At 43.3% G+C, this 27,068-nt stretch overlaps 1 protein-coding gene across 2 annotated transcripts in view; it reads left to right on the plus strand.

Annotated features, from left to right (window-relative positions):
* Positions 1–3,468: 3,468 nt before the first annotated feature.
* Positions 3,469–27,068, plus strand: part of PLAGL1 (PLAG1 like zinc finger 1) — a 38,363-nt gene continuing 14,763 nt past the window's right edge. Inside the window, exons 1-2 of one of the 2 annotated variants that reach the window (XM_015858282.2) lie at positions 3,469–3,599; positions 18,324–18,366. In XM_015858282.2, coding sequence (XP_015713768.1) covers positions 18,348–18,366 — 19 coding nt within the window. In that variant the 5' untranslated portion in view covers positions 3,469–3,599; positions 18,324–18,347. Of the gene's footprint in view, positions 3,600–16,170; positions 17,344–18,323; positions 18,367–27,068 lie in introns of those variants that run through there. The other variant, XM_015858284.2, reaches the window with a different exon arrangement.

Raw genomic sequence — 27,068 nt, forward strand, 5'->3', positions numbered from 1 at the left:
TGCTGGGGCCAAGAAAACAGTCTCTGCTTTCCTGAGAATGCCATATGCTCTCCCCTACCGTATGGCTGGGCTGATTGCACACTGTTTGTTTCTGTCCTGGGTCTGAAGCTGCTCCTTCACGCTCCCGGTATTTGTTTTTCTGATCTTCTCTTTGGCATTTCTTCCCCCAAACCAAAGACTTGAAAGTTGCATCTCATACCACCACAGAGGTGATGGGAGGAGAAACACTGGCTGAAGAAGCTCTTCTGGTGAATGGGAAGATTTAAGATTTTGTGCTTTTGATTAAAAATACAAAGAGGGGATCCTCCCAGTCAGTCCGTGCTGCTGTCTTAGACTTTTTCTGACAGCCCCGGTGGGGGATGTGCCTGGAGGAGGCACCCGCTCCTCAAAGCTGTTGTACCTAATTTCTATCTGCTACAAGGGGTACATAGATGAATACTAGTATGTGCCTGGGTTCTGATGGGGCTGGAAGATTGCCCAGAAGCATCTGCCCTTCTGGGAAAAGCTGCTCTAATTTTACAGTGATTATTGTCATCTTTGTCCATGTTCAGGCTCATGCACAATCCTGGTGCTGTGGTTGGGGCTGAACGTGCTTCATCAGGACATGCAGCAACTGTGCACTGCAAACAGAGCTGGGGTTTGGGCTTTCTGGGTCCCCCTGCAGTGTGACAGCTCTGAGAACTGTGGTCAGTTGGCCCCTTGGCAGGGGTCCTAAAGACAGATGATGAGATCCTTTTCAAGAGCAAGTTGTCATTAATAATTAAAATAATAATTACTGTATTTTTTTCAGAATGTTGAGCATTCATTTTGCATATGGAGAAATGCCATTTCTTAAGAACACCAACAGTCTGGCAGAATCAAGGAGCTTTGTTCACCAGCCTTTATTATTGGATATCAACACCTGCTTTAAGTCTTCTAAGTGATTCCTTCTACCAATAGTAGTTTTCAAGCAAAGGGAGGTGAGAAAAGAGGAGAGCTGGCTGTGTGAACACATGAGCCTTCTAGCTGACATACACATTTCTTTATCAAACCCCAAGAGCTGAATCATGCACAAGTTCCTGAGCAAGATGCTCAGGATTGTTTCCTCTCAATCCCATTCTGGTAGAAGAATTGTTGTAGAAGCTCCACCCACCCTTTTGTTGTAATTGTGAAGACCTAGATCATACATAAGTGTTTTCTTTTGCCAATATATTCTTATCTTCCTTTTGAGTAAAGACTTTTTCTGTTGTTCCAGACTTCCCTCTTCTTACACGTTTTCAGAACTGTACTGTATGTTTTAAACCCAGTTCTGAGGCCCTGGAACAGCAATGAAACTGGTGAGGGGTCTGGAGCACAAATCTTATGAGGAACGGCTGAGGGAGCTGGGATTGTTTAGTCTGGAGAAGAGGAGGCTCAGGGGAGACCTCATTGCACTCTATAACTATCTGAAGGGAGGTTGTGATGAGGAGGGTCTTGGCCTCTTCTCCCAGGCAACAAACAGGATCCGAGGAAATGGCCACAAGTTGTATCAGATGAGGTTTAGGTTAGACATAAGGAAAAACTTTTTCTCTCAGAGAGTGGTCAGGCACTGGAATGGCTGCCCAGGGAGGTGGTGGAGTCGCCATCCCTGACAGTGTTCAAGAGGCTGGATGAGGAGCTACAACAGATGGTTTAGTAGCTTCTTGTAGCAATGTTAATGGGTGGACAGTTGGACTAGATGATCGTGTAGGTCCTTTCCAACCTTGTGATTCTATGATTCTGTGATTCTATGATTCTATTGTATAGTTATGATAGTTCTGTACCATGTAGGCATGCTATTCTGGAGAGGAAATTGATAGTGCTAAAGACTTGGTGAGGAATTCTACCATGAATTACAAAAGGTGGAAGAGAACTTTGGGGTGCTGAGAACTTAAAAACCTTTACACAAAGAGGAGGTAAGATGGATGGGGCTGATGGTAGCCATAAGGCAGACTGAGGATGGCTATCCCTTTGCACTAAATCCCCAAAGCCTTAGCCTTTACAAATTCATTTGTATTTACAGTGTGAAGACAGCAGTTGAGGTCATCCAACAAAGTCCTCAGGGAGACTGTGGGATTCTGGGCTTTCTAATTGATGAGCAGCACATCTGTGTACTGGAGCCAACATGGGGCTTTCCCTAGGAACTATCTGAAACAGAACGTAGAGTTCATCTGGGCACTGAATGTTGAAGAGCATCTGTAGCTCAGCGGAACTGAGCACAATTGCTTTTGAATGCTGGTTCCTCTTCTGGCTGTACCCAGGCTGGATACTGGTCAGAAAAAGCCCCAACCAGTACAGAGAGGTTGCTCATCTGTGTGTACTAAAAGCTGCTGGTCCCAGTAAATCTGTATCCATGTGGTTTCCATCTATTGATTTCTCTGCAGAGCCAAAGCATTGCTCCAACAACCAGCTCAGCAGTTTAGCTCCATGTTTACTTCAGCAACTGCTTGAGAAGTGGGAAAGATATGGAGAGTGTCCATCTGGAATTCCCCTCCAAATCCTCTTGTTGTGGATGGACCAAACTGGACTACATTTCTCCACTGTAGTGACAGATTGGGAGCAATCTGTGGAGACTAAAATTCACAGCTGTTTTGCTGCTGACAGGAATCACAGGTTTCAAAGAGCTGGGGAGGGAACAGATAAAAAACTACAGCTGTGAAAGTGTTTGCTTGCTTACGTGCATGTGCTAAGCATAAACCTTACCTTACCCACCTTTAATGGCTGCAGCCTTGGGAGCCTGCAGGAGCTGTATTAACAGCAGTGGTATACAGCAATATGTGGCAATGGCTGTGTGGTTTGTATGAAGTCAAGATCCCTGTCCTGCCCTCCTGCACCTGTATGCCCGTGTGACAGTATCTGTTGCAGTGAAGTACTGAAATCATTCCAGTTTAGTTTCTCATAGCCAGGGCAGCTGTACCATTCCCTGACACACATTGTGCTGACTCAAAGGCGAAGAGTGGAAGGGATCTCCCCAGCAGGGGAAGCAGTGCCCCAAGAAGGATGCCCTGTGACAGGACCAGAAGCCAGGGATGAAAGTTGCATCGCTCCCTGAACACGCACACGCAAGTGCTCTCCGTTCAGTGAGTACTGTGCTCAGCACCTCTGTTGCCAGCAGCACAGACCCAAGATAACGGTACAAAATGGGAAACTTTAATGCCATCAAGTGCCTTCCTTTAAATGGAAAAACGACCAATGAAAAAGGGGACATTTCTGAGGTTCCTGTGAGGTGCTGACAACACATTGCGATCACAACAAACACTTCATAAGGTTTAAAGCCGCGAGCTGCAACATTACTAGAAGAAAAAAGAAAAGCGAACAGATCGCGCATCGGCAAAACCAACGTCCCCATCCCACAGCCGCACCCAGCCCGACCACTCCGTGCCCCCTTCCTGGGGCGGCCGCGGCTGCCGGCGGGGCGCAGGAGGCGGAGAGGGGAAGGAGGGAGGCGCGGCGTCCCGCCCGCCCCCGGCCCTGCGCGGCCCGGCCTCCACCGCCCCGCAGCCAGGCGTCTCTCCGGGGCCGGGACCAGCTTCTGCCGCCGCCGCTGCGCTCCCCGGCCCGGCGCTGGGGCAGCGGCAGCGCCCGCCGAGCCGCGCCATGAGGTGAGCGGGGCCGAGCCTGAGGGGCGGGCGGGGGACTCGGGGCTGGGCGCAGCGGGGGGCACCTGCCGGGCTGGCAGCCGCGCCGGTGAGTCCGCCGTCGGCGGGAGAGTGGAGTTTTCCTCCTTGTATTTCTTGGTTTTATTTATTTATTCGTTTCCCTTCACTCCCCAACTTCTTACGAGCCGCAGCCCCCGCCCCCTGCCGCTACACGAACCCCCCGCCCGCCAGCTCGTCCCACTTGTCCGTGCGCCGCGCCTGTCGCAGAGCGCTCGGGATGGGGCTGGGGCCGGGTGCAGCCCGCTCCGACTCGGGGAGCACAAAGCCTTCGGAGCTGGGTGCGGGCCGGGGGGCGCAGCCCTCTGCCGTCGGGGTTGTGCCGCGCGGCGGCCGTGGGACCGCGGCTCAACACGGAACTGCTCTCGGGAGCTGGTTTCCGCCTGGGGAACGGCTGCGGGTCCCATCTGTGCCCACCGCCCCGCTCTGAGCGCTGCTCCTGCCGCCAGCCGCACCGCAGCGCCCTGCCCGGCGGGTTCTCACCCATCTCCAGCGGGACAGCAGCGAGTTGCGGTCAGGCGCTGCCTTCTGGGCGGACGTGCTTTCTTTACTCTGTACTCTGGGGGAGGAGGCATTTACCGCTTACTGCTTTTTTGCTTTTTTTTTTAAGTACCTGAGTCGGTTAAATTTTAACTTTCAGTTTTGTTTTCTTCTTTTTTTTTGATCTTAATTCTGTCGAAAGTCTGCGTCTTACAGCGCAGTGACAAGTAGTGCTTCTGGAAGGGTGCATTCAGGACAGCCAAACTCATCCCAAGGGCTGTTGCTTTACGTGTGTGACATGGACACAAGTGTGGAGCTCTTTGCAAAAGGCAATTGGAGAAGATATCTAAATTATCTAAATTATTTGGTGAAGGGTGCAGCATAGTATGTCTTTAAAATGGGAGGTCAAATAGAATGTTCCATCCTCACCTGGCATTCTGAAACTCATAAGGAACGTTGCAGGACAAAATACAAGCTATGTTTTGGATACATCTTACATACACCATGCGTATACATTATATATCCATGTGTATGTTTAGCTCACCTTGGTGATAAGTGTTTTCAATAGGAAATACAACTAGCACACACATCCTCCTTCCAGGAAGCGGCAGGAAAGGATGTGTGTGGTGTCACTGCCAGATGAGCAAATCCCGCTCTGATAGAATGAGGAAGGAAGAGGCACCAGACCTGTGTGGTCCCTGGAGCCCTCAGTGCTGAGGCTGTAGGATTGCCAGCAGCACGTGGGGCCTGCTGCTCCGTTCTACCAGCGACTGACAGAACACGTGTTCCGGGTCCCAGATGCCTAGTCATGTGTGGTGGCACCAAGTGTCAAGTGGTGCCCTGCTGACTTGGCGGCTGCTCCTGCATTCTTTGTGCTGAAGGCCCTGGGAGAGGTGGTGCTGATTTGAAGCCGGTAGCACGGCTGCAATGCCTTTTGAATGAGAGGCCTTCAAAGAAGAGGTCTCGCCTTCTCCCTTACTTGCCCAATCCTCAGTTAATCTCTTGAGTGCCCTACCACTGGCCTGGGATGGAGCAAAAACGCCACCCCTGGAGTTATTCAAAAGCTGTGTGGATGTGGGCATGGCAGGGGTGGACTGGTGGTCAGACTAGGTGATCTTAGAAGTCTTTTCCAACCTTAATGTTTCAATGAGTCTGTAATTCTATGGCCTGTGGCTGGGAGGTGCTGGGTGCTGCTCCTGTACAGTGCTGTGAGTAATGCAGTGTGCTGTGCCAGGCTGGTAGCAGTGTATGGGATGGGAGTATGGATACAGTGACAGGATCAGTGACAAATGGTGTAATTATTGTTCGATACTGTGTGCGCTTGTTGCTGAGGTGCAGCTATGCATTAGGTATATTTTCCACCATTAGTGTGCACTTAATTGTCCCGCATTGTAAGTCAAAGCAGTCAAAGGCTCATTTGCAAACCTAATGGGAACTAGTGCAGATCCTGGAGTAGTATGACTGTGTAAGAGACTGATTGCTACAGTGTTCTCATTTTCACATGGTCTCAGAAGACATCTCTGACATGTGAACAGCAGCTAGTCATTCAGATTTTATGGTAAACACTGCATGCTGAGAAAATGGGATTATTTGCCTAAGAAGTAGAAGATGAGTTGAATGGGAATAAAAGCTAGAAATGATGTGAGAACTGCCAGTTTCGGTAGAGCTACACATCATATTGAGAGTGGCAGTGGGAGGCTTGGAGAGCTGTGTGCTTATATGCTTTCCTGCACAACATGAATTACCTCTTAAGGCAGAAAGGGCTGTGGAATCAAGTACTTAGCTTCCAGGCTGAAGCCTTAGGTGGGCTTCTTCAAGATATATTTCAATTGCTCTGCTTTTAAAATAAAATGAGTTAAAGTGCTTTGAGTGCAGGTCTGCCAGCACCTGTTTCTTCTTCCTCTGGCTGTCCTGCTCGGGCTGTATGGGAGGGAGTAGCGTAAGGTTGTTCTCTGAGCTGCTGTGACATGGCTATTCTGCAGTGTGTTGCAGGGGCCAGGACCTGGGACTCTGTCCTTTCTATTCTTTCCCTCAAGCACTTAACTTTGTGGCCTATGATTAAAACCCGAAACCATCAGCCCGTACCCCACCCATAAGTGAATTCACACTTTACACTTTGGGCAGACTCTGCTGATGTTGTTTTTTATAAGTTTCATTTGTTCAAGTACTTCATGTTACACCTGACTTTGTGGGCATAAATAATCCCGTTCATTCAGGGTAATCTTGCTCACAAGATGTTTGCAGAACTGGAGTGTATTTAAAGCATGCATTGCCAGCGAGTTCCCTCCTGGCTCCACTGAGGTTTTATTTTAAGATGTTGCTGCTTTCTAAGATAAGCATGAATCAAACGAGACAGCTCCAAATGCTAAGGGAGCAGTGGTCACATACTTCTGCTTAAGCACGTGCCACCATACAACTGACCACACCGTTTAGCTGTCACTAAGCCTGTTTCTTTTTTTGCATGTGTGTGTGTAAGCAGGTAGGAAATCTCTTTAGCATGATGCCAAGGATACTGCTATTCTATGGCAACTAGCAGGAAATAACAAGAGTTTCAACAGAATGAAGGTCAGTCTCCTTGAATTCTGCTTGGGAAAACCCTGGAAGTTGACCATAACATTTAACTCTGCACATCCCGAGGATACTCAGATATTTGGCTTTTGGTGGTGGTTTATTTTATTTTCTCTTTCTTCAGTGCATCCTTTTAAATATGGGCTATTTGGAATTTGTGTTGAAAGCACGTTTTGGTTTGCAGATATCTCTAACAGGAAAATCTAAAAGAGATGGTTCTTTCCACGTGTCTTTATCTCCATGCTGCTGCAATTTGCTCTTCTCCCTTGGTTTTTCTGCCTGTCCTGTGCAGGTTGATTCCTTTCTGTAGAATAGCAAGAGCTGCAGTGCTAAATCAAGATCAAGAATACCTTGGTAAGGCTGTTTCACAAACAGCATGAGATAGAGGAATGTGTACTTCCCGAATAGCATTAACTGCTTGTAATTCTGAGCTTGAAAGTATGATACCACACGGAGCGTATTAAAAGACATTGATTTTTAGTTTTAATGAAGTGGAAAGAGCACTTGATTACCTCACTGTGTTTTCTCCCACTCAGAATCCATGATTTTCAAAGGGCATCCCTGGACTCTCTGACACCGTATTCTCTTGCTTAAGCCTGTTAGAAACTCTGGTGGGGATGAAATCCATTTCCAGTGCTTGCTGTGGGTTGTAAAAGAGTTTGAAATAAGGTCAGTTGTGCTCGGCTGGTAACTCACTGTCTGACTTCTTTGTTTTTATCAGTTTTTTTCCTCTGGAGAACCTCTATTTGCATGTGTTAAAAAAAAATAATCTGGATCTTTGAGATGAAAATATAAACAGATATAAATGAAAATTCTAGTTCTTGTCTGTGTCAGTGAAGAACCTAAAAGATTAGCCATGAAGAGGAGGGTCTGTGTACATTTTGTCTTGTTCATCTCAATCTAAGGGCTGCTACTGGGGTCTAAATGAGCATGTAGGGGTGTCTCAGGATTAGCATCGTCTCCTGCTAGGACCGGCACCTGGTCCTTACTCTCCAATGATTAAGTGTTGGGGAAGACCTCCCAGATGTGCCTGGACCCTGTGGACCCCACAGGGTCAGAGAGCAAGTGCTGACATTCAGCCCAGCCCAACTGCTGGGACTCAGTTCTCCTGTTGCAGTCATTTTCTCCTCCTCCCATTCTTTGAGGAAGCTGTGACTATGTCTGTCCAAAGAAAATATTTCTCCATTGCCTGTTAGATGTGTATATCCTTAGGAGCAGCAAAGTTGTCTCTTGTGTGTATTGAGGTATGATAGGAGATTGTCTATCCCCTACAGAGCCTCAGTCTTGCCTAGGTTGGCACTGTTCTTTTTGCCTTAAGTGGGGCTCCTCTCAATAGAGAGAGGTATCTCTCCAGACAGCACACAGAGCTGCTTTAGTGCTAAATGTCAAATCTGTGTGCTGAGGGCTGTTGTTGCTGACCTGCCTGACCCGTCCTATCACAGGTACTGTGTGTAATGTGGCTCACACTGTTCATCCCATGGCTGGCACTGTGCATTGTCTATTTAGTGATGCCAGCTGTTGGGGAAGGCTGCATGTTGATGTTTTGGGAGCACTAATGACTCCTGTATAACCAGGTTCATTCACAGATTAATAACGAGTCTGGCTTCGTCCTGTTGGAAGGCACTGTCCCATCCTACAGTGCTCTCAAACAACCTTGTGTTTTTGGTTCATTAACTGTCACAGCAACTGTACCGACTTAGTTTAGCCAGTGTTATTTCAATCACTGCAGCTGTATGTGATCTACGACACTTGTTTGGCCTGTCCCGTCCTATCCTACAGGAATAAATAACTTTAGAACTAATAGAGCTTTTTAAAAGACTAAAATGTGCTGTAAGGCTTAGCAATAAGCAAGTGATTTATAAAGCACTAGAATTGTGTTTCGCTAGTGCCTTGACAGGTCAACCCCCAAGGAGAACATCAAGTATCTAAGCATTATATTGTCCTGGAATAATAAACAATTGAAGAACCAGTCCAGTACACATTAAAAACATAGCTAAGTTAGTCTGTAGTTTTGTCTTCCAAAAGGAGTCTGTGTGTTCAGTGTCAGGTGGAATCACCTCCAGAGCCATCTCTGCACCTCTGTTGTGCTGAGGCTGTGCGCAATCAGAGGACAGTGATGATATACAAAGGTGTGGAAACAGACAGTAGGCAAAGGAAAAAGAGTGACATGCTGGAAAGTATTAGGTGAAAGAGTTTCTAAAAACATAACTGAAATGAGACTGAGGAAACAAAAGAGAAACTGTTAGACGGAAGAGCAGATTTGTTTTTTCAGTGTAGGAAGTTCAAATATTACTTAGTTTTCGGTAAGTTTTAGCTATCAGCTCAGCCTCCTGTGCCAAGAGGTCTCTGTAGACTTTTTTAGTGTTACAAACTCTGCATGGGCAGTGCAGGATGCTTTCTGGCCTTTGGTATTTTCTCTCTGTCTTTGTGGTAGTCATGGCTCACCTGCGTTGTTGAGTGAAGAGAATGCATTGAACCCCTTCCAAGATTACTAACATTTCTAAGCAATTAAATCAAGGATCTGAGAAGAACCAACATAAGCTCTTTTCTGCTTCAGCTGCTCTTAGAAATATCAGCAATCACCCATACTAATTAAACAGGTGACTTAATACCTCTCGCAGTGGAGCGGCAGCAGGTGATTTGCCCATTGAAACACTACCTCTTTGTCTGCCCAGTGCTCATCCGGGAAAAGCTTAGGGTTGCAGGCCAGCGTGAATCCAAGTGCACTCAAATAAAACCACTCCTCCCCACGGTTCTTTCAGAACGCTTTCCATGGAGGAGAAATTTTTACAGCTAGTACACGATGTATCCAGAGTGAATGCATCACTTGCTTCTTGCAGACCTGGCAGTCGGGACAGGCCTTCTCATTCTGGTGCTGCCAAGCGCTGACAAGAGATGGCTGTTCTCCCTTGGCCCTCGGGGGCGGGTGCTGATGGAGCTAGGAAAAACAGTGTCAGGTGAGGATTTCCAGTCTCTGGGGGCTGTCCTCTCCCAAGTGAAGGACAATGAAGCTTAGAATTTCAGCAAAACATGACACAGCCTGTAGTGCTGATACACAGAGTCAGTGAAACTGATATATTTCTGCCGAATGTTTTGGTTTCGGCAGCTGAGTACGTTCAGGCAAAAATAAGTTTTACTGGAAATATTCTGTCTGGTTCACGACTTGTTTGTTTGTATGAACCTGTCAGTGTTCACAACACAAGTAAATAAGCAGGCAGAGCTAGCGTGCTGTTACTATAACGTCTGTAGAATGTAGTGTTCTGTGGCTCTGAAGAGTGTTCTCTGCTTTTGCCTCTGTCAGCTCAGTTGGGGATGGGACAGTGGTGAAACGCTTTCCACTGCTATAGTGTTTTGGAAACTCTTGGACTTTAATTTTTGTTTAAAACAAAAGATTGCAGAGGAATTTTCAGTATTTTGGAGGTTGCAGATGGATCTTAATGATATTCTTATCGCTGTTTGTGCCCAGCCAGGCTTCTGGGCCATATTCTCATGCAACAGCTGCCAGTGACAAGAATAATTTTCACGCTTGGAAATCATCTTTACTTGACCTGTGCACGTTTACATGCTGTTCTTCACTCTGAAATAGTTCTAGTGTGAGTGAGTGATAGAATCATCTCTTTTTAGTGCATGAGTTTACTCTACAGATTTTTCTGCTGAATCTGCTACAATCTGTGGAGCTTTTTGATTAATAAAAATGTAGCCTAGTTTTAACGTGTTTGTTGTAAAAAATGAAGAGACAATGATGTGACCAAACCAGAGATACAGACAGAGAAGAAGGATAAACAAGTGAATAAATTGATTTCCACTCTTTGTCTTATCCCACAGTAAGAGAGAAGACTAACTCATTTTTCTTCTGTAGGTTGAGCTTAGAACTTGATTAGTCAGCATTATAGCCTAAATCACAGAACACTGGTTTCTGCAGGCCTCAGCACCCATAAATATTTACGTAACATCATTTATTACCATTTAAAATCAATTTTATTTAAAATGATATTTTGACAAGGATGTTCTTCAAAATTTGAATGCATGGGGTTTGCAGGATACCATAATTGAGATTGTTGTGAAGAACTGGGCTTTCAGTTTGTCCCAGCAGAGCAATGACTCTTGAATAATAGCGATTCTCCCTGTGTTTTGTTGTTCTTTTTTAAACACTATAGTGAAGTTGGAGACTGCAGTGTCATGATGCAATGAGTAAAGTACATTTCAAAGCTATTTAAGCACTGGATATTGGGCACTTTTGGCTAACCCTAAGTTCTTCTACCTGCAGATTTACATCCCACATGAAATCTTGCAGATTATGTTGATACAGATTTTGTACATCGCTGAAATGATCTTTTGATAACTTGAGGTGCAGGTGTCAAGTGGATTTGGGTTTTTGTTAACTCACTGGACCATGCTGAATAAATGTTTTAGATGTCAAAGTTGGAGTTTAAGAGGTCACGCAACTGAGTGAAGAACTAACAGCAAGTGACCCATTGGTGAACTTCTAAGGAAAGGTTAGATAGAGATCACGGGATTTTTTTCTAGTTTATTGTTACAAGCTTTTTTATATTGGGTAACTTAATTGAATAAATAGTGTGTTCCTGTACTTAGTATTTATCCATGGTGCACCAAATTTCATGTAGTAATTTAGTAATGATATGGGAGTTGATGGTCACTTACTTTTAAGTATTTTCTTCATTCAGTGGAGGCAGCAGCTTGAAATTATCCTTTACCAGCCACTGCAGAGCTCTTCAATATTGGCCTTGTTATTCTGATTTCCTTGTTCCAGCACTGAAAAAATAAGCTTGCATAGAAAAGAGCCAATTGCCTTGCATTTATTTAAGTTTCAGTCTTGCTAGAGAAAAGACCAGGACTGTACAGGATGAAGCCACAAGGCTGGAATTTTAAATAAACACACATTATGCATTTAATGCCACTTCTTTATTTTTATTTTTGGATTACTTGAGTCACATGCAAGAAGTGCCATAGGACCCCCAAGGGGTTTTATGTACTGTACAGTTAGTAAGAGGGCTTCCAATACAGGCCTCTGAAGGGAGAAATCTAGTTATAACTGTGCTACACACTGTCACTCTGGGAAAACAAGAACTTCAACTCATCTTTAGCTGACAGTGGGGACCAGCTTTTTCTCTTTCCTGTACCTGAGTGGTAGGTTATTGTGCTGACTATGAATGGTGATTCACTGAATTGAATTTGAATCTGTATCTGCTTTTATTCAGCAGTGATCTGTGAGTCACAGCTTGCTGATTTTTGGCATTGTCCTATGGTTTCATAATCAGAGGAAAAAGGAAGGAAACAGGTAAATAATATTTGGGAACATATGACTTCTGTTAGTGGGTTATATATTCATTCTTTGGAAGATTTGAGTTTCTTTATAGTTGTGCACCATGGGCATTCCAAGCATACTATGAAAACAGAACCGCTAAAATTAAAGACTTTACCAGTAATAATAGTACAAAAACACCAGTATTCTCTACCTGAATTCCTTTTTCAAGTGAAAACTTGTGGTAGTTTCTGGATGAAATGATGCTTTCCCTGCACTGAAGTTTAAGGCTATTTAAAAGTAAAAGCAAGACTCAGGAAGTGATATTTGACCAAATAAACTGAACATTAGTATTTACATAACTCGGCAGCAACACTACACTGAAACAGAGGATGCATCTGGATTGTGTTGTTCATATGTGCAGAGTTTGTGAGTGTCTGAAACTGGGAGTGTTTGAATTAGCATCATCAAGGCAAGATGTGCAAATTGTTGACCTCCTGATGGCAAATGTATTTTTATGATTTCCTGAAGTTCATTAAATACGTATCTGCCTGTTCTGGTCACAGGTGTGATTGTGGCAGTAGTTGGGAGCATGTGGGCCCACTGCCTCATTGGTCTGCTGGTAGATTTCCTTCATCGTTTTTGGAAAGCTGGCAAATTATGGTATATTAATAGTGAGCTTGTGAAAGGAGATAGTGTTAAAGGCAAGGCTTTCGTAAAACTTCTTTTGATTTCCAGGAATTGACTCCTTAAGGTAGGCTCCCAAGAGAGAATGCAGACAAGGAAATCTCCCTATCGATCTGCCCATCTGTCAGTGGCTGCCCTGCCCAAAAGTGAGTGCCTATTCCTAGAGGGAAGATTGGAATTGGAGCTGAAAATGATGAGAATAGTTTAGCCAGTGTGTTGTGAATGAATGTCTCACAGGAAAAGTGCTTTTTCACATGACTACATACAAGTGGGTTTTGTGTTTGTTTTGTGCCAGCTCAGTCCTGAGTTTCAGCTAGGAGACCAGAATCCTCTCCACAGACTCATTGAAATGGAAATGTTTCTGCCCTCTGCTGTGGAATGCAAATTATTTTAGGAATGTTCCTGGGTCTTGGGGCTTTTTAAAGCTCACACTTTAAAGGCTTTTTTAGCTTTTTAAAACTGATTCTCAGAACAAAACAAGCCTCTAGAAAGATAATTGGTGCCTTGATCTTGACCCAGCAAAATACAGAAGCAGAAGTGTAGGTTTATCTTCCCATGTACTAACAGTTCCCAGTAAGTCAGTGGCGGTTAGACATGGGAAATGCAGAAATCCTTTTCTGGATCATGGTCAAAAAGCTGAGAACTTTGCAAAGCCAAATGACACAGAAGCCCTCAGTATGGAAGACCAGCGCAAGATACCATTTGGTATAATGCTTTTGCGTCTTTTGTTGCTATCTCTATTTAAAAATACCAAGTAAAGACCCGTACTTTCTTCATTGTCTGCTGTGTATCTTGCTGACCAAAGTAGACCAACATCAAGTGATAGAAGGTTTGGAAAATGATGAGAGACAGCGCCATATATCAGAACAGGAAAAGCCTGCTAAGGAACAAAGAATGGAATTTTTGGATCCTTGTGTTTCTAGTTTCAAGTCACTGGATATAAAATGGATTTGCTTTTAATGAAAGTTCTGATCTTTTTAATATATTTTTCTTAAACTGAAAATAGACTTGAGTAGATTTGGCTCATATGTGGACCACATTTGATGGTGCTGCATCTTAATGTTGTCACAACCAGGTCTGAATATCAGTTGGTGGGTGCAAGGAGTGGAAAGGCGAGAGTTTTGAGATAGATTTCTAGAGTTGGGACACAAGTGTTTACGTGTTTATAGTACATGCATTAGGTGTTTTCTTCTAATGAATACAACCTGAAGCATAAGGTATGCTGAAAGTTAAGCGTGGGCAACCGATTTCTATTGGGGGGGAAGACAAAGTCCTTCCCAATTTAATCTTGATATAAGTAGGTTAAGTGTGGTTTTCCTGTCACGTCTGTGCATGTGTATTTTAGAGACATCTGCAACTGTTTTCCTTAGCTCAGATGTCTTGAAAAAATGCCTTTACTTGCATTTTACCTTTACTCAGTTATAGTGTGATAAAAGATGCTTAGATAAGAATAAGACATCTGTCTTTACTTGAGACTATTGTGGGTCTGTAACAGGTTGTACTGCACATTCTTCAGAGTATCTGAAGAAGAGCAGTGTCCCCTTTTTATCTGCGTGAGGAAGTGGAGAGAGGGTTTCACTGCATCAAGAGGAGACTTACAGCAACTGATAAACTAATGCATCTCTCTGGTATGTGGCGTGATGCTGAGGTGCATTTTTGAGCCATATGATGTCAAATCATTACTTCTGATAGTAGTTCAAAAGTCATCATCCAGGTCTTTTTGCATGACATGGTTATTATCTCTTGCAGACTGCGTGTTCTCTTGTCATTGGCAGATGATGCAGGATCACGATGCAAATGCAAGGGTATCACTCATAGCATGTGTTAATATGACAGCTGTTCCCATTGCAACTGCTTCTACCTGGCTCATACACGAACATATTTCACAGCCTATTCTTCTCCTCCATAGGCAGCACAGAACCCATCCTCACTTCTTTTACCAGTGCATAAATGCTCCTTGCCACCACAAAGCACTGAACTCCTCTTCATCCAGCAAGCCTGTAACCCATGCTTTACCCTCTGTAAGCACTGTTAACTATCATACCTTCAATTCCTACTTAGGATAAGCACATAAATTTCCTGATAATGAAAGAACACAAGAACCTTGGAAGACTTTGTCTCAAATTAATTGTAAGAGCTTCAGTTTCCTTGTATGGGAAACATTCCCCACTCTGTTTCTTGTCCTTTATGCCCTTTCACTGATGAAACATGTCAGTATCTGAAAGCAACCATAAACAACTTTTGGCTTTGTGAGCAGCATGGCAAGTTTGGCTGATATACCTGCAGTGCTTTGTGTGAAGGCTGATGTGGTTTACAAGTAGTAAAACCACAGAAGATTGGCCAACGGGAATGTTAAACTGTGGCCAGCATGGCCAGAGGCCAACCACCTAAGTTTAGATTGACAAGTGGCCAACGTGGCCAGAAAACACCAGGCACTGTGCCTAGCTGGCACAGCAGAAGAGGCTGCTTTCACTCTACATGTGCCATTCTGTGTGTGTTTTCGTCTTCTTGATTGAGGGGCAGTGCAAGAGGTACCTTCATGTACCAAAGGGCTGACCTTGAAGATGGAGAGATGGTGCCTTTCTGTGGCTAGGAGGGGAGGTTGTGAGTCTGTGTTGGGGGTAAGTGCAGGAAGGGTCTGGCTCAGCTTGTGAAGGAGCTTTTAGTTCTGCTTACACTCCCTTGCTTCTGCAAATACTCCTTGCTGCACTTAACTTCACCCTGTCAGAGATAACATGACTGACTGCTAGAAGAGGAGCAGTTCCTTGTGTTGGTGCACCCACTGCTCTGTTGCTCAGCGAGTGGCTTGTGTTTTTGCAACTGGGATGCCCTTAAGGAGTTGTTTGCTCTTGGTCTGCAAACTGTGCTCACCAAGAGCAGGACTTGGGCACTCAGATATTTTATTGCTGCTAACACTTCATCAGAGGACTGTGTGGGGGAAAATGGAGAAAGTTTCTGCAAGCTTTGAGGGCGTATGGAGAAACATACATTGGTAACTTATGGTTATCTTCTTCATAGTGCCCTGGTGTCTGGGCTGAATCTTCTGCAACAGTCTTATACCTTCGAGTTCATCCAATGTGGGCTCTTAGGAGTAGAGTACAAAGTCACTTGCTTGTCCTGGTAAGCATCTCTAATATTGTGAGGGGCAGCAAGTGGATAGCAATGCCATTGTCCTTTGAGTCACAGACTGATTCCTTCCTGGTGGACTGCAGTAATAGGCAGCCCTGTCAGCATGGGCAAAATACGATCACATATGGAAGCCATTGAAGTCTACTGTTCCCCCTGCAAGGCCTACATTCACAGAAATTAATATCATAGACAAGTGCCTTGCCCTTAGCCAGAACTGAGTCCAACTGCAAAGTTACTTGCAGAGTTCAAGTATTTTATGGTTAGTAGAAATCAGGAAACTTGCTGCTTAGAAACCCTGCTCTCAGCATGACTGTTTGCATCTGGGAAGGAGGGCTTGTTCATGTCTCTCTAGCATCCAGGCTTCTTTACTGCTTCTGTCTCACATCTTTTGTCTTAGAGTGGAACTGCATGTAGACAGCTCATGCTAAACTGTGTATTCACCAGAGACAGCTGTTTTGGCAGAAGATAGAAGTTACAGAAGAAAAGTTGATGCGTTGGCACTTCTGTTTCATACATTGCCCTCAGTTCCCTTGATCTCAGACATAAAGGATGCGCTGGCAGTCTGGCTGCCAGTTTTCTGCCTGGCTTCTTGTAAAATGAGAAACAGCAATACTGTAGGACTTGATTCATTTGCTTAAACATAAGCTTCTAGAGTTATCTGAGATGCCCTGGGTAATCCTGCCCTCCTGCCTGTCCAGGATGGGCTCATTTTCCTGTGCACCCATCATTACGTCTACCAGCCTCATGTGGGTGCTTCAGATATCCTAGGGCATCTCAGAGGGCACTGGATGCTTATGTGTGAGCAACTGAAGCATCTTTCCTTGTAGCAACTTCCCTGCTGAAGGTCTCTAATGAACTGTTCTCTCTCAGTATTATCTCCTCGATCTTAGGGAATATATGCATGCCAAAAGTGGGAGTAATCTTGGTTCTACACTGAAAATTAGAACTTCTGAGAATAAAGACTCAGTATACCCATCAGCTACCCTTCACCCCTGTTCTCTTTAAAGAGCAAGACATGTATTTGTCATCTATTTTGTTAGGGCAGCATGTGTTTGAAAGGCTTGGCTAAGTATGTGGGAAGCAAAGACCAGGCACCTCTGTATGTTTCAAAGTCAGAACTCTTCCAGTTTCAGAGTGGAACATCTAAAAACTTTGTTTTCTTACATGTTACCTTTTATGCTAGAATTGACAATTTAAATCCATGGGAGTTTGATTATGTTGTGATGAGATGCATGGTAACATAGTAGCTCTGATTCACTAACTTTGTAATGAACTTAGGACTAGGTCTATGTTCACCTACAAACAAGATTATGTAAATTTATCAATTGTTAACTTGATAATGTCATCAGCATAATTATTCTGTTGCTCAGTAGCCGTGATCTGTACACACACCATTGAGTAAATGATGGGGTAATGCTCATTGTGGCTTCTTGTCTATCCAGGGACAAGTGGTATGTCCTCAAGGACCTTTCTTGGCATGTTATCCTTATTGGGCCGCTAGCTCCTCTTTTCCTCGCTATGCTCTACATTTTTCCTATCTTATCTACTGCTTCTGTATTCCACGTGAGTCTGTTTCCTGCTCAGTTCTCATTCTTTGTAGTTTGTTTTTCTTCTATTGTCTTCTTCCAGGCTCCTCTACTCTTGGTTCTCCCAACCAGATCCAATTAATTTGGAAGTGACTAGCAATCATTGTACCTTTGAGCCATTTCAGTCAGCAGCAGAATACCATTGCCTCCACCAGTGGGAAGTTTTCACTCTGAATCATATACATGCACCTTCAGTCCCTACCCAAAATTTGGATATGGCAAAATGGCATATGCCGATGTGATTCTTACTGTTGCTTGTGAACCCCCTTATTATTGCCTGCCTTATTAGTTACATTGCTTCAAGCAGCCATATCCACGCATTGAGATTCCACAATGGTAGACACTGCTGAGACAACTACTACAAAGGCAGGCTCTGCTCTTAGTATAAACTCTCTGATCATAATAATATTTCAAGAAAAAAAAAACAGTGGGTGAATGGGAAAGGAACAGAAGAAGCAGAGTTCAGCGGGAAACTAAAACTCTGCAGAAGTCTTTCAGGAGTGCAAACAAAGTGCCTTATCCTGCGTGTAGTTAATATTCCCTTTGACTTTGCTATGAGGATACTTAAGATGAATACCAGAAACAGCAGGCTTAAACACAAAATGGCACGCAGTGGGGTAAAATACACAGTGCCTGAAAATTCTGTTTTTATAATACATGTTAATGAAGAAGCGGGGTATCGCAAATTGTTCCAACTTAATTAACATGCATTACTTTAATGTTGTCAGTTCAAAATGTTTATGAAATGAACACATATATTAAGGAGTTAATAATAGATGGATTCACTCTTTTCCTTTGCTAATGGATTTTTTTTTTCTATTTAGATTTCCCTAGATATGTTCTCTCTGTTTCTTAGAGAACCAGAAAAAAATATGTGCATGGTAACTAGCATGAATTTTAAACAGGAATAGTGCTACTTCAGAAAACTGATCTTCCTTTTTCATTTATTTTATGTAGGTTTCCTATGACTGATCTGTAAACATGTCCGCAGACCTGCTATGTAAGTACATTCCTGTCATCTCACAGTGATTTTATTGTACCGTATGTTTTTATCAAATTCCCAGATGTGCTCATGGTTGATGTCTTTTATCTTAAGTATAAAGTCTGCTTTTACATTTGCGTTTCTTCTGAGACATCTGTGGAACAATATTACCATTATAATCAATGGGATTATTCTTGGAGTGAGGCATGACTTAATATGAGTAAAATTGTAAAAATCTGGCTCCTGCATAAGAACAATCCGATTCATTGAGGCTTTAAAAATCACAGTTCTGTTTAAAATGTTTAATCTCTCTTTTGCACAAATACTAGCCCAGATTACTACCGAGAGATATGCTCGGGGTGTTTAATCACTTTGTCAATTTAACTCTTGTGTTTTGAAGACATCATTATCCAGATCACATCCAAGTCTCACTCCTCATCTCAGTTATCCATTGTTCTTTTCTTATACTTTGCTGTCATATCTTCAGTAAAAACTCCTTCTTGGTTCTGCCTAATACTCATTCTCCTTTCACTGCAGCCTATGCTATCTGCAGCATTAAGCGTATTTTCTGTGCCTATTGCTCCGATTTAAATACTTTATTCTGAAATCCTTCCAATGCCTCAACTGCCCTTTTGGGAGCCCATTTTGTCAGTCTTCAATCCCTCCTAATAAAGAACAAGGAAAAAAAATATACTTTTGTCGATAACTGTAATCAGTTAATAATTAAAAAAGCAGTAGCAGCTGACTGGTAAATAACAGCTATTTGTGGAGGCGATACATTTACTTCGAGCTATTTCAGAAAGCGATATTTTTGAACTTCATCTTCCAGCTGGCAGTTGTGCATCACGCTTGAGTTCTGCTTAGATACAGAAAGAACTCTCAAAGATTCATAAGGAATGTAGTATGGGTGACTGTTTCATATACAACAGGCAGAACTGCTGTCAAGAGTGCGTTATTAAAAAAACGGAAAGAGTAGGGTGACTGCACATAAGTTCTGCTGTGAGTCACTCCAGGCTCCTTGACTTTGCTCAGTCATTTAAGCTGGTTCATCCATTTTAGCTAATCTAGCAGTTTCCTTTTTCACTCTTCAGCTCAGTCTCAGAATCAGTCATGCTTTCCCTAATGATCACCAGGTTAAGGAACTTAACAGTGTGAGGGGAGGTTGAAGGTGTTGGCTGTGCTTAGCCAGGAGAAGGTAAGGCTTAGGAAGAGCTGATCATTGCCTTCCAGTACAAAGATGGTGGTTATGAAGAAGAAAGTGGAAGCGCTCTCTCCACAAGGTGCATCATGATGAGGCAAGAGGCAATGGCCATGGTCTGCTTCCAGGGAAATACCTTTGAATATTAGAAAAAGCATGTTAATGGGATCAATTATGCCTTGAAATAGGCCGCCCAGAAAAGCAGTTGAATTTACCGTTCTGGAAGTATTAACAATATAGCTTGACAGTGTCCTGGGTGAAGATGAGGTGTTTGTTCATGTGGACCACATGCCAAGTTGTCTCAGCACCAAGGAGTCGTCTGTGGCACTACTGTAGCAGCAGCCATGGAGCCTTAACACCCCAACCCTAAGCTTAACTGCAGCATCGTCTGCCACTAATGCTTGGTTCAGTACAAGGTCAAAGCCTAGGATTAGCGATCTTGTTCCAGGTCACGTTAACAAAGAGTACATATATAATTAAAAATACAGAATCTAACCAAAGCAAAACAAACCCCCTTAGTTTCCTAGGAAAAAAAAAAAAAAGAAGCTGCATTCTGGGGCAAATTACACAAAGAAAATGTCATGGCTACACAATGCAGGGGCTTCTGAGGCCAGACCTCAAATTCCTGTAGCTATGTCTTCAAGCCTGTGGAAGTAATCCAAAAAAGCCAGCATCCCAGTAAAGGTTCATTACGATAAACTGGAGGTAGCTGTGTTTCTCTTTTTTAGGTGGAAAAGCTAAGGGCAAAAAATAGGAGTGTTTATAAAATGTCTGCAGCTATTGAGGCTCAACCAGTCAGGGAAGCAGCGGACTTCCCTTGGAGCTTGTTTTCCTTTTTATCCTTGGATGAACTAGCGTGCAGTACATTATGCTGCCTGAATGTAGGGGTTTGTCACGGTCTGCACTGGGGCTGTCCTGGGAGTGTAAGAAGGCGATGAGTGTGAATGAAGCACACGGTGGTCGCTGGGGCTCCAGCCCCGTCTTCAGGAAACCTGTCGCTGCTCCTCTGAGAGCCGTGCAGGAAAGGAGGTGGGTCTTTGATCCCTTTGTTGTAGCTGCTCCCTGGGAATTTGCTGAAATCAATGCCCTGTTTTCCTGAAGAAATGAATGGCTATGCCTAACTAGCTTTGTGAAGCTCCGGGGAATTCACTCCCTCTGTTTATTGACAGCTGAAAAGGAGCACATGGTGCTGAATGGGTCCTCTTGTGAAAACAAAACAGAACAGATCTAGCCTTAGTTGAACGCAGGGACATTTGGAAAACTCTGCCGAAGGAAGATGGCACGTTTCCTGCCACCTTGCACTAGTATAGTGTGACTTCTTAATAAAAGTGCAATTTAAAATAAGGTAAGGTTTGTTTTGAATTCCTACGCATAGTACGGTTGTGAAATGTTTGCATTTGTATTCCTGAGTGCAAAAACAATGTTTGCATTGTGTTGTGCCATGGGAAACACCTTCGTCTTGTGCTGTTTTTAGCTTCTGCGTATGTTCCCTTATTCTTTGATTAACGATGATTAATGAATAGTATTAGGAAATAACTTGGCATCTGAATCTTCCCGTCAGGCTTTTAACATCGGTCTTTTATGTAGGCTATTATATACCACTCTTTACATCTTTGAGGGTCAGGTGAAATGCGTTAGTTGATTTCTTGACCAGTACAGATCACTGTGTTAGTGCTTTTTGCACATGGCAGCAGACTAACCAGAGGCTCTGTCTGGCAGAAAATATGGGAGCCTCAAATCTCCTGAAATGTGTTTATTCCCAAACCTCTGTTTCTGTGAGTAAACTTTAAGGCAAGGAATGGATCTATCTTGCTTGCTGATTTTAGAGGTAGAGTTGTTTTTTCTATGACAGCAAAGAATAGCAAGAGGAGGACGACAACAAGGAAGCGATATTTTCTTCGCAAAAGTACAGCGGTTTATCGGCCCAAAGGAATTTGGTGTAATTCATATGTAAATTTCCTACTGAAAACAGGAGAACGTATCACTAGAGTTTCTATATCAGTTTCTGCAGGGATGGAAAAGTTTCTGAGCTCATGTAGCTACAGTTTTCAGGTGAAGGCAAGTTTTGAATGCAGGAAAATAGTTAAGTAATGTCATCTCATTTGTCTGCTCAAGTGTAAGGATAAGCTCCCGCTGGAATAGTGCTGTCTTGTTCTTGCAGAGAAGTAGGAATTACTTTGTGTGTGTATTGCAAACTGGATCCAAAGTATTTCTGTTTGTGCAGTTGTATGAAAACTATTTAGTAATCTCATAGTGTCAGTAGAATTGCTTGGGAGGTTTTGTGTTTATTGGGGTAGTTTGTGTTCCTCCATCTGGCATTTGTTCTTTGAGTGCCTTTGAACTAGCAGTCTTACAAGTTTTGTCTCATTTTGCTCTTCTCTGCTGCAGATAACGTATCTGTTTTTCTTGGAAGCACTGAGGCTCCATGGACAAACATACTTTCTTTTGAATAAATACTTAGTGATCCCAAAGATAAAAGCCTGTAGCATCACTGTAGAAAATCAGTATTTTTTGCTTGTGGGTTCTGCCTTTACATTCCAAGTTTTTCCAAGGGAAATGCAAAATAAAAAATGTATTTATGATTTTGAAAAGGGTATAAAAAAACACTGATTTCAAGCAGGCTGATGTTTATTTTTGTGAGCTGCACTGTCATTGTTGTTATACAAATGTAGCAGGAGGGATTTTTTTATGTTTAAGTGTATTTATAAATGATAGGCATTGGGAGGCACTAAAATTTAGAGCTAAAGCTAATTTAAAGCCAATGTTTCAGTTGGAAAAGAAACATTTTGTAGGTTGCTTTATTAACATAACTTAGATGTGTTACGAAAATATTGGCCAGTGAGGGTTTTGATTTCTGAGCAATTGTAATGTTGTAAATAAAAACCAGTCATAGCTTGGAAAGCTTAGTTGATCACAGCTTTTTTAGTGAGTGTAAAGGAAGGGAAGTAGATGATTCACGTGTGACACAGAGAAGGTGGTATTTGTGTTCTGTTAATTGGTTGATGAGGCAACAGAGAATCTTATATTTAACATAATGGACTGGAAGATGTTCAGGCAGAGATGTGCAGGGAACTGCAAGAGGATGATCAGGTAACACAGCTGTGCCTTTGCCTCATCTCCCAGTAGGAGTGGCTTGCTTCATTTACTTAAATTGTCCTTAAGACTCCTGCCTCTGCAGCTTCAAGATGGGTATAGCTTCTCTACCATGCCAAGCTTCTTTGTGTCCTGCAAGTAAGTTTGTATTTCCTTCTCCAAAGCATGTCTACCTGCAGAAAGCAGATGGAGATATGTTCCAGTTTCTGGCATCTTTGCTGAGAATGGACTCCTGGGAGTCCACACTGAAGGTTGTGTGATGAAAATGAGAGCAAGAATTTAGGATGGTTTCCTAGAGAGAGCCAGTTTTGTGGCCATCTGTCAATCTCCTCTGGGTGATGTCTGACCTTGCTGGCCAGTAGCAACCAAGTTCAATTAAAAGTTTACTGACAATGTGTTTCTGCACTTAGGAGAGACCTACTGTAAGGTTCCCTTTTAAGGGAGTGTTGCAAGTGTTGGAAATATTTCAACTGATTAAGATGAAGCATTAGTCATTAGAATCTCTGTACTTCATTTATCAGAGCTGAAACCTTGGTGTTGACCAGCCATGAATAAAACTGTCAGCCACGTTAACGTACTTGACGTGGATGTGTGTGTTTGTACTCGCATACATCCAGGTAGACGTGTATTTATACAGATGTGCATTCAGGAAAACATGTGTAAGTTACAACAGTATCATTAACTGCTAAAAGATCTGTATTAAAATAAATCAACTGGTCTGCCAAAATCTTCACCAAAAAGACATGCTTCAGTCCAGTTAGAGCTGTGTCTGCTGTGGACAGTAAAACATCTGCTGTAGGGGGCACAGAATATAGGCCTGGAGTGCGTCCCAGGAGCCGTAGGGTGCTCACAGATACTTTGGATATGGCTCTATCGGTGGTTACCTGTGTCTGTGTGGATGGTGGAGTTTTCTTTCTGCTGTCTGCAGGACTGAAGCAGTTTGAGCAGTGCTAGCAAGGACTGTCCTGCACCAGCATGGCTGTGGTTGGCTTGTAGCCAGAGATGGGCAGTAGGAGCTTTGGCTCTTTCCCTGCTTTTGGATCTAATTTTATAATTTTTATCCTGTAGAGGGAGGAGAGAAGGAGGAAAACAAACAAACAAACAAACAAACAAACAAACAAAAAAAACACCCTGAAAAATCAAACTGCATTTTTCAATTTGATTGTTTGAAATGTGTTCAGCTTTCAGCAGTGAGAAGTCATCTCTTTGTTTGCACTGATTAGAAGCTATTACATGTAAACTACAGGAAGTGACTTCATTTGAACGGTACATTATGTGTATGGATTTTGATAGCAATGAAAACCCAGTGTGGTGTACCAGAAATGTGACGCGTACATTTTAGTCTCAAGAATAACCAGAAAAAAATTGCTTGCTTTTCTTTTTTAATCTCAGCTTTCAATCACTGCCTTGATCTGAAGTCATTTTTAGGTGAATGAACCTATCAAGAGCTTTGATGAACTTGCCTTCATCTCCATTTGGGGTGGACACTCCATACAAGCTAGTTTCTTCCTTCTCATGGGTGAAAGAATTGAAGTGATGAGAACGTTCCTCTGAACACGTTCTCACCTAAAGGCTGGGCTTACCTGCAGCATGGGTCCTGGTCCAGGGAGCTGACCTGATTTGCCAGTCTGACCAAAAGTATGGCATGGCAATAAGGCATGGTACTGTTTTATTTCTATTTCCAAATATAGTAACTCAGTTTTTAGGTTTTACATTGTAGTAGAATGAGGTCATGTTACTATAAATGTGCTTAATGTTAAGGATGATTGCCAGGATGTCTGCAAACCACCCATCCATCGTTCTCTTCCCAGAGAAGCAGGGGCCCCACATAGGCACTCACACTCAACAGTGCTGCTCATCCCTGCCAAGATTAGGACTGCTCCTCCACTGATTTTCCCAAATAATACAAATTCATGTGTGAGTGAATATGCCAGTTTGCAGCCTTTGCTCAGGTGAGCAGTTAGGATTACAAAGTCAGCCCTGACTGTGGTCAGCTTTGACTTTCCCCTCCCCTCCCCCTCTCTTTTTTTGTGCGCATAGCTAAGCAGTGGTAGTTCTCTTTTAATGGAAGGTGTTCTTGAACAAGATAGAAGAGACATAAGAGAAAATGAAGTTCAACTACTTTCACGCTGGACTAAGGAGCAGTTATTACAGCCGAAGGCTGTCAGTCAGTAGAAAACGTAGCGAGGCAAAATATCAGAAGTTAAAGAGATTAGAAGAATGTTTTAAATATTCTGAATTCTGGTACTTGTAACTGGAGTTACAAAAAAATTGGATGAACTCTTAATCAGTTCAGAGCTTCATCTCCTTTGTAAATAAATGTGCTTTGTTCATCAAACTTAGGACATGTAAGACTTCTTTCATAAACGTTTTTTCCAGAAGAAATATGTGGCAGTGGCCCACAATAGTGGCAAAATAACATGGGATTAATTGTTTGCTAATTGAGTACTTTGAATTTTTGCCAAATAAATAATATTCTGGAACAAGCTTTTCAAGTTTTTCCAGCAATGGATGCTTCAGAACAAATGACAGAGCAGGAAAGCCTGACATACTTTTACACAAGAAGATTCAAAACTCAAATAATGCAAATGCAATGTATGCTAAGGGAGAACATTTCAACAAGATGTTTATGTGATGTCCCTGTACATGAGAGCAGAGCAAGAGTAATGGAGCAGCACCGTTTTACTTTGGGGTAAATTACTGTTGTTTGCTATGCAAATCTTATGATTGTAATTAGACTTGGATTTGGAGTGCTGTGTACACTGATCTTTGTTCCCTCTGTGCACGGGAGCTAATTCTAATGCTGCAAAACTGCGCAGCAAATTTTGAGCGCTGCTCGGCAGAGCAGTCATTTCTTGCAGTGCATCTTTGCAAGCAATGGGTGTTGTGAAAGGAAGGAGTTACCTCTGTGATCACACTGCGTGCAAGAAGTACTGCAGACATCTTCAGAGACACTGAAGGAGGATTCAGGTACCGTAACATCACTGAAGAGCAGAGGTTGGAGAAGATGCAGTAAGACTGCCTGATAGGGATCTGGTTGTTGGCAAATGATGTTTTAAAAGTTGTGCTTTACAGCTGATTGGCCAAGGAGCTGGTGGTATGTTGGGGTTCTTGCAGCAGTGATTGCGTTCCTAGTATAGCTATGTATAGCTCTGTTATCTCCACAACCGGACTTTGTGTAACCGCAGCCCGTGGCGCCATGCCCACACTAATGAGCTCTCCCCTGAGGCCGGGCTTGTGTCTGTGGGGGTGGCACTGCCCAGGGATTGGGCCACTGCTTTGGAAACCCGTGTTTGCTAGCTGTGCTGGAGTCCTGCCTGCCTGCCGCTACCTGCAGGAGCGTGGCCCCGTGAAGGGCTGATGGCCCTGCGGTTGTCCTACGGGAAAGGAGAGCGGGCCAGTCTGTAGTCTGCAGCATTGGCCAAGGAGAGCTGTCACCTGGACCAAGGGAAGCACCCCCGCGCTGTGGATGGCTCAGGTATGGCAGTCAGCCTGCTGTGGTCAGCTGGCGGGTGGAAGCATGTCCTTTGGGCACTGTGGTTTCTGGCAGTGCCTCCTGACAGCCGAGCAGAAGCCAGACATGCTGCACACAGTAGAATAACATTGTGCTGGTTATGGGATCTGCTAGTTCGTGTGGTTTAATCTGCAGGTAGATAAAGTGTTGCTTGGAACTCCATAAAATTCTTTACAGGCAAAGAATGAACGAGTACCCTGCAGGGGATCCTAAAGTATTGTTGCTCTGAAGATAAAGATCTGCTTTTTACAACTTGTAGTTCCTGTGAATGTTTCATTTATTTTTGTTGCCTTTAGATTAAAGGAGCAACAAAGCAGAGCTATGGAGGCAGTTTTATTATTTCCTTGCATGCTTGTGCATTATCACGTATTCTTGTAAACATGACATGGAATCTGTTAATCTTGTTTGCGTAAATGTAAGTAAGTTAAGGGAGCCGAGAGACTGTAAAAGTATCAGGCAATATACTGATGTTCCTAACAAAATGCAGAAATACGTTTTGAGCGTTGCAAACTGGTGCCAAGTGAAGCAGTAATGACATATGCATATCTTGCTCGGTAATTTAGCATTGAAGTATGAAGGGTTGTGAGTTGGTCTGAAACTATCTCCAAGGAAGAATGCAACATGATGATTTTGTGCTGTTAGTTTTGGGGGAAGAAATCACAAAGACCCCCATTTCCCAGGGGATTACCTAAGGCTGTGGATACTCTCAGTAGTTACCATATTTACAGTGACCCAGTCTTGTACTTCTGGTACACCCAGCAATTTTCAGCATGCGATATACATTCAGAGTCAGGGTACCAGGTGTGTCAGTATGACATCAGAAATACCGTAAAGTAAATGTAATTCAAGGACTGGAACTACAATTACACTGCTAGATCGGCTAGCAGTCTTTGTATCCCACATCAGAAAATGCAG

Source organism: Coturnix japonica, chromosome 3 (assembly GCF_001577835.2).
Source record: "Coturnix japonica isolate 7356 chromosome 3, Coturnix japonica 2.1, whole genome shotgun sequence".
NCBI classification, from domain to species: Eukaryota; Metazoa; Chordata; class Aves; order Galliformes; family Phasianidae; genus Coturnix; species Coturnix japonica.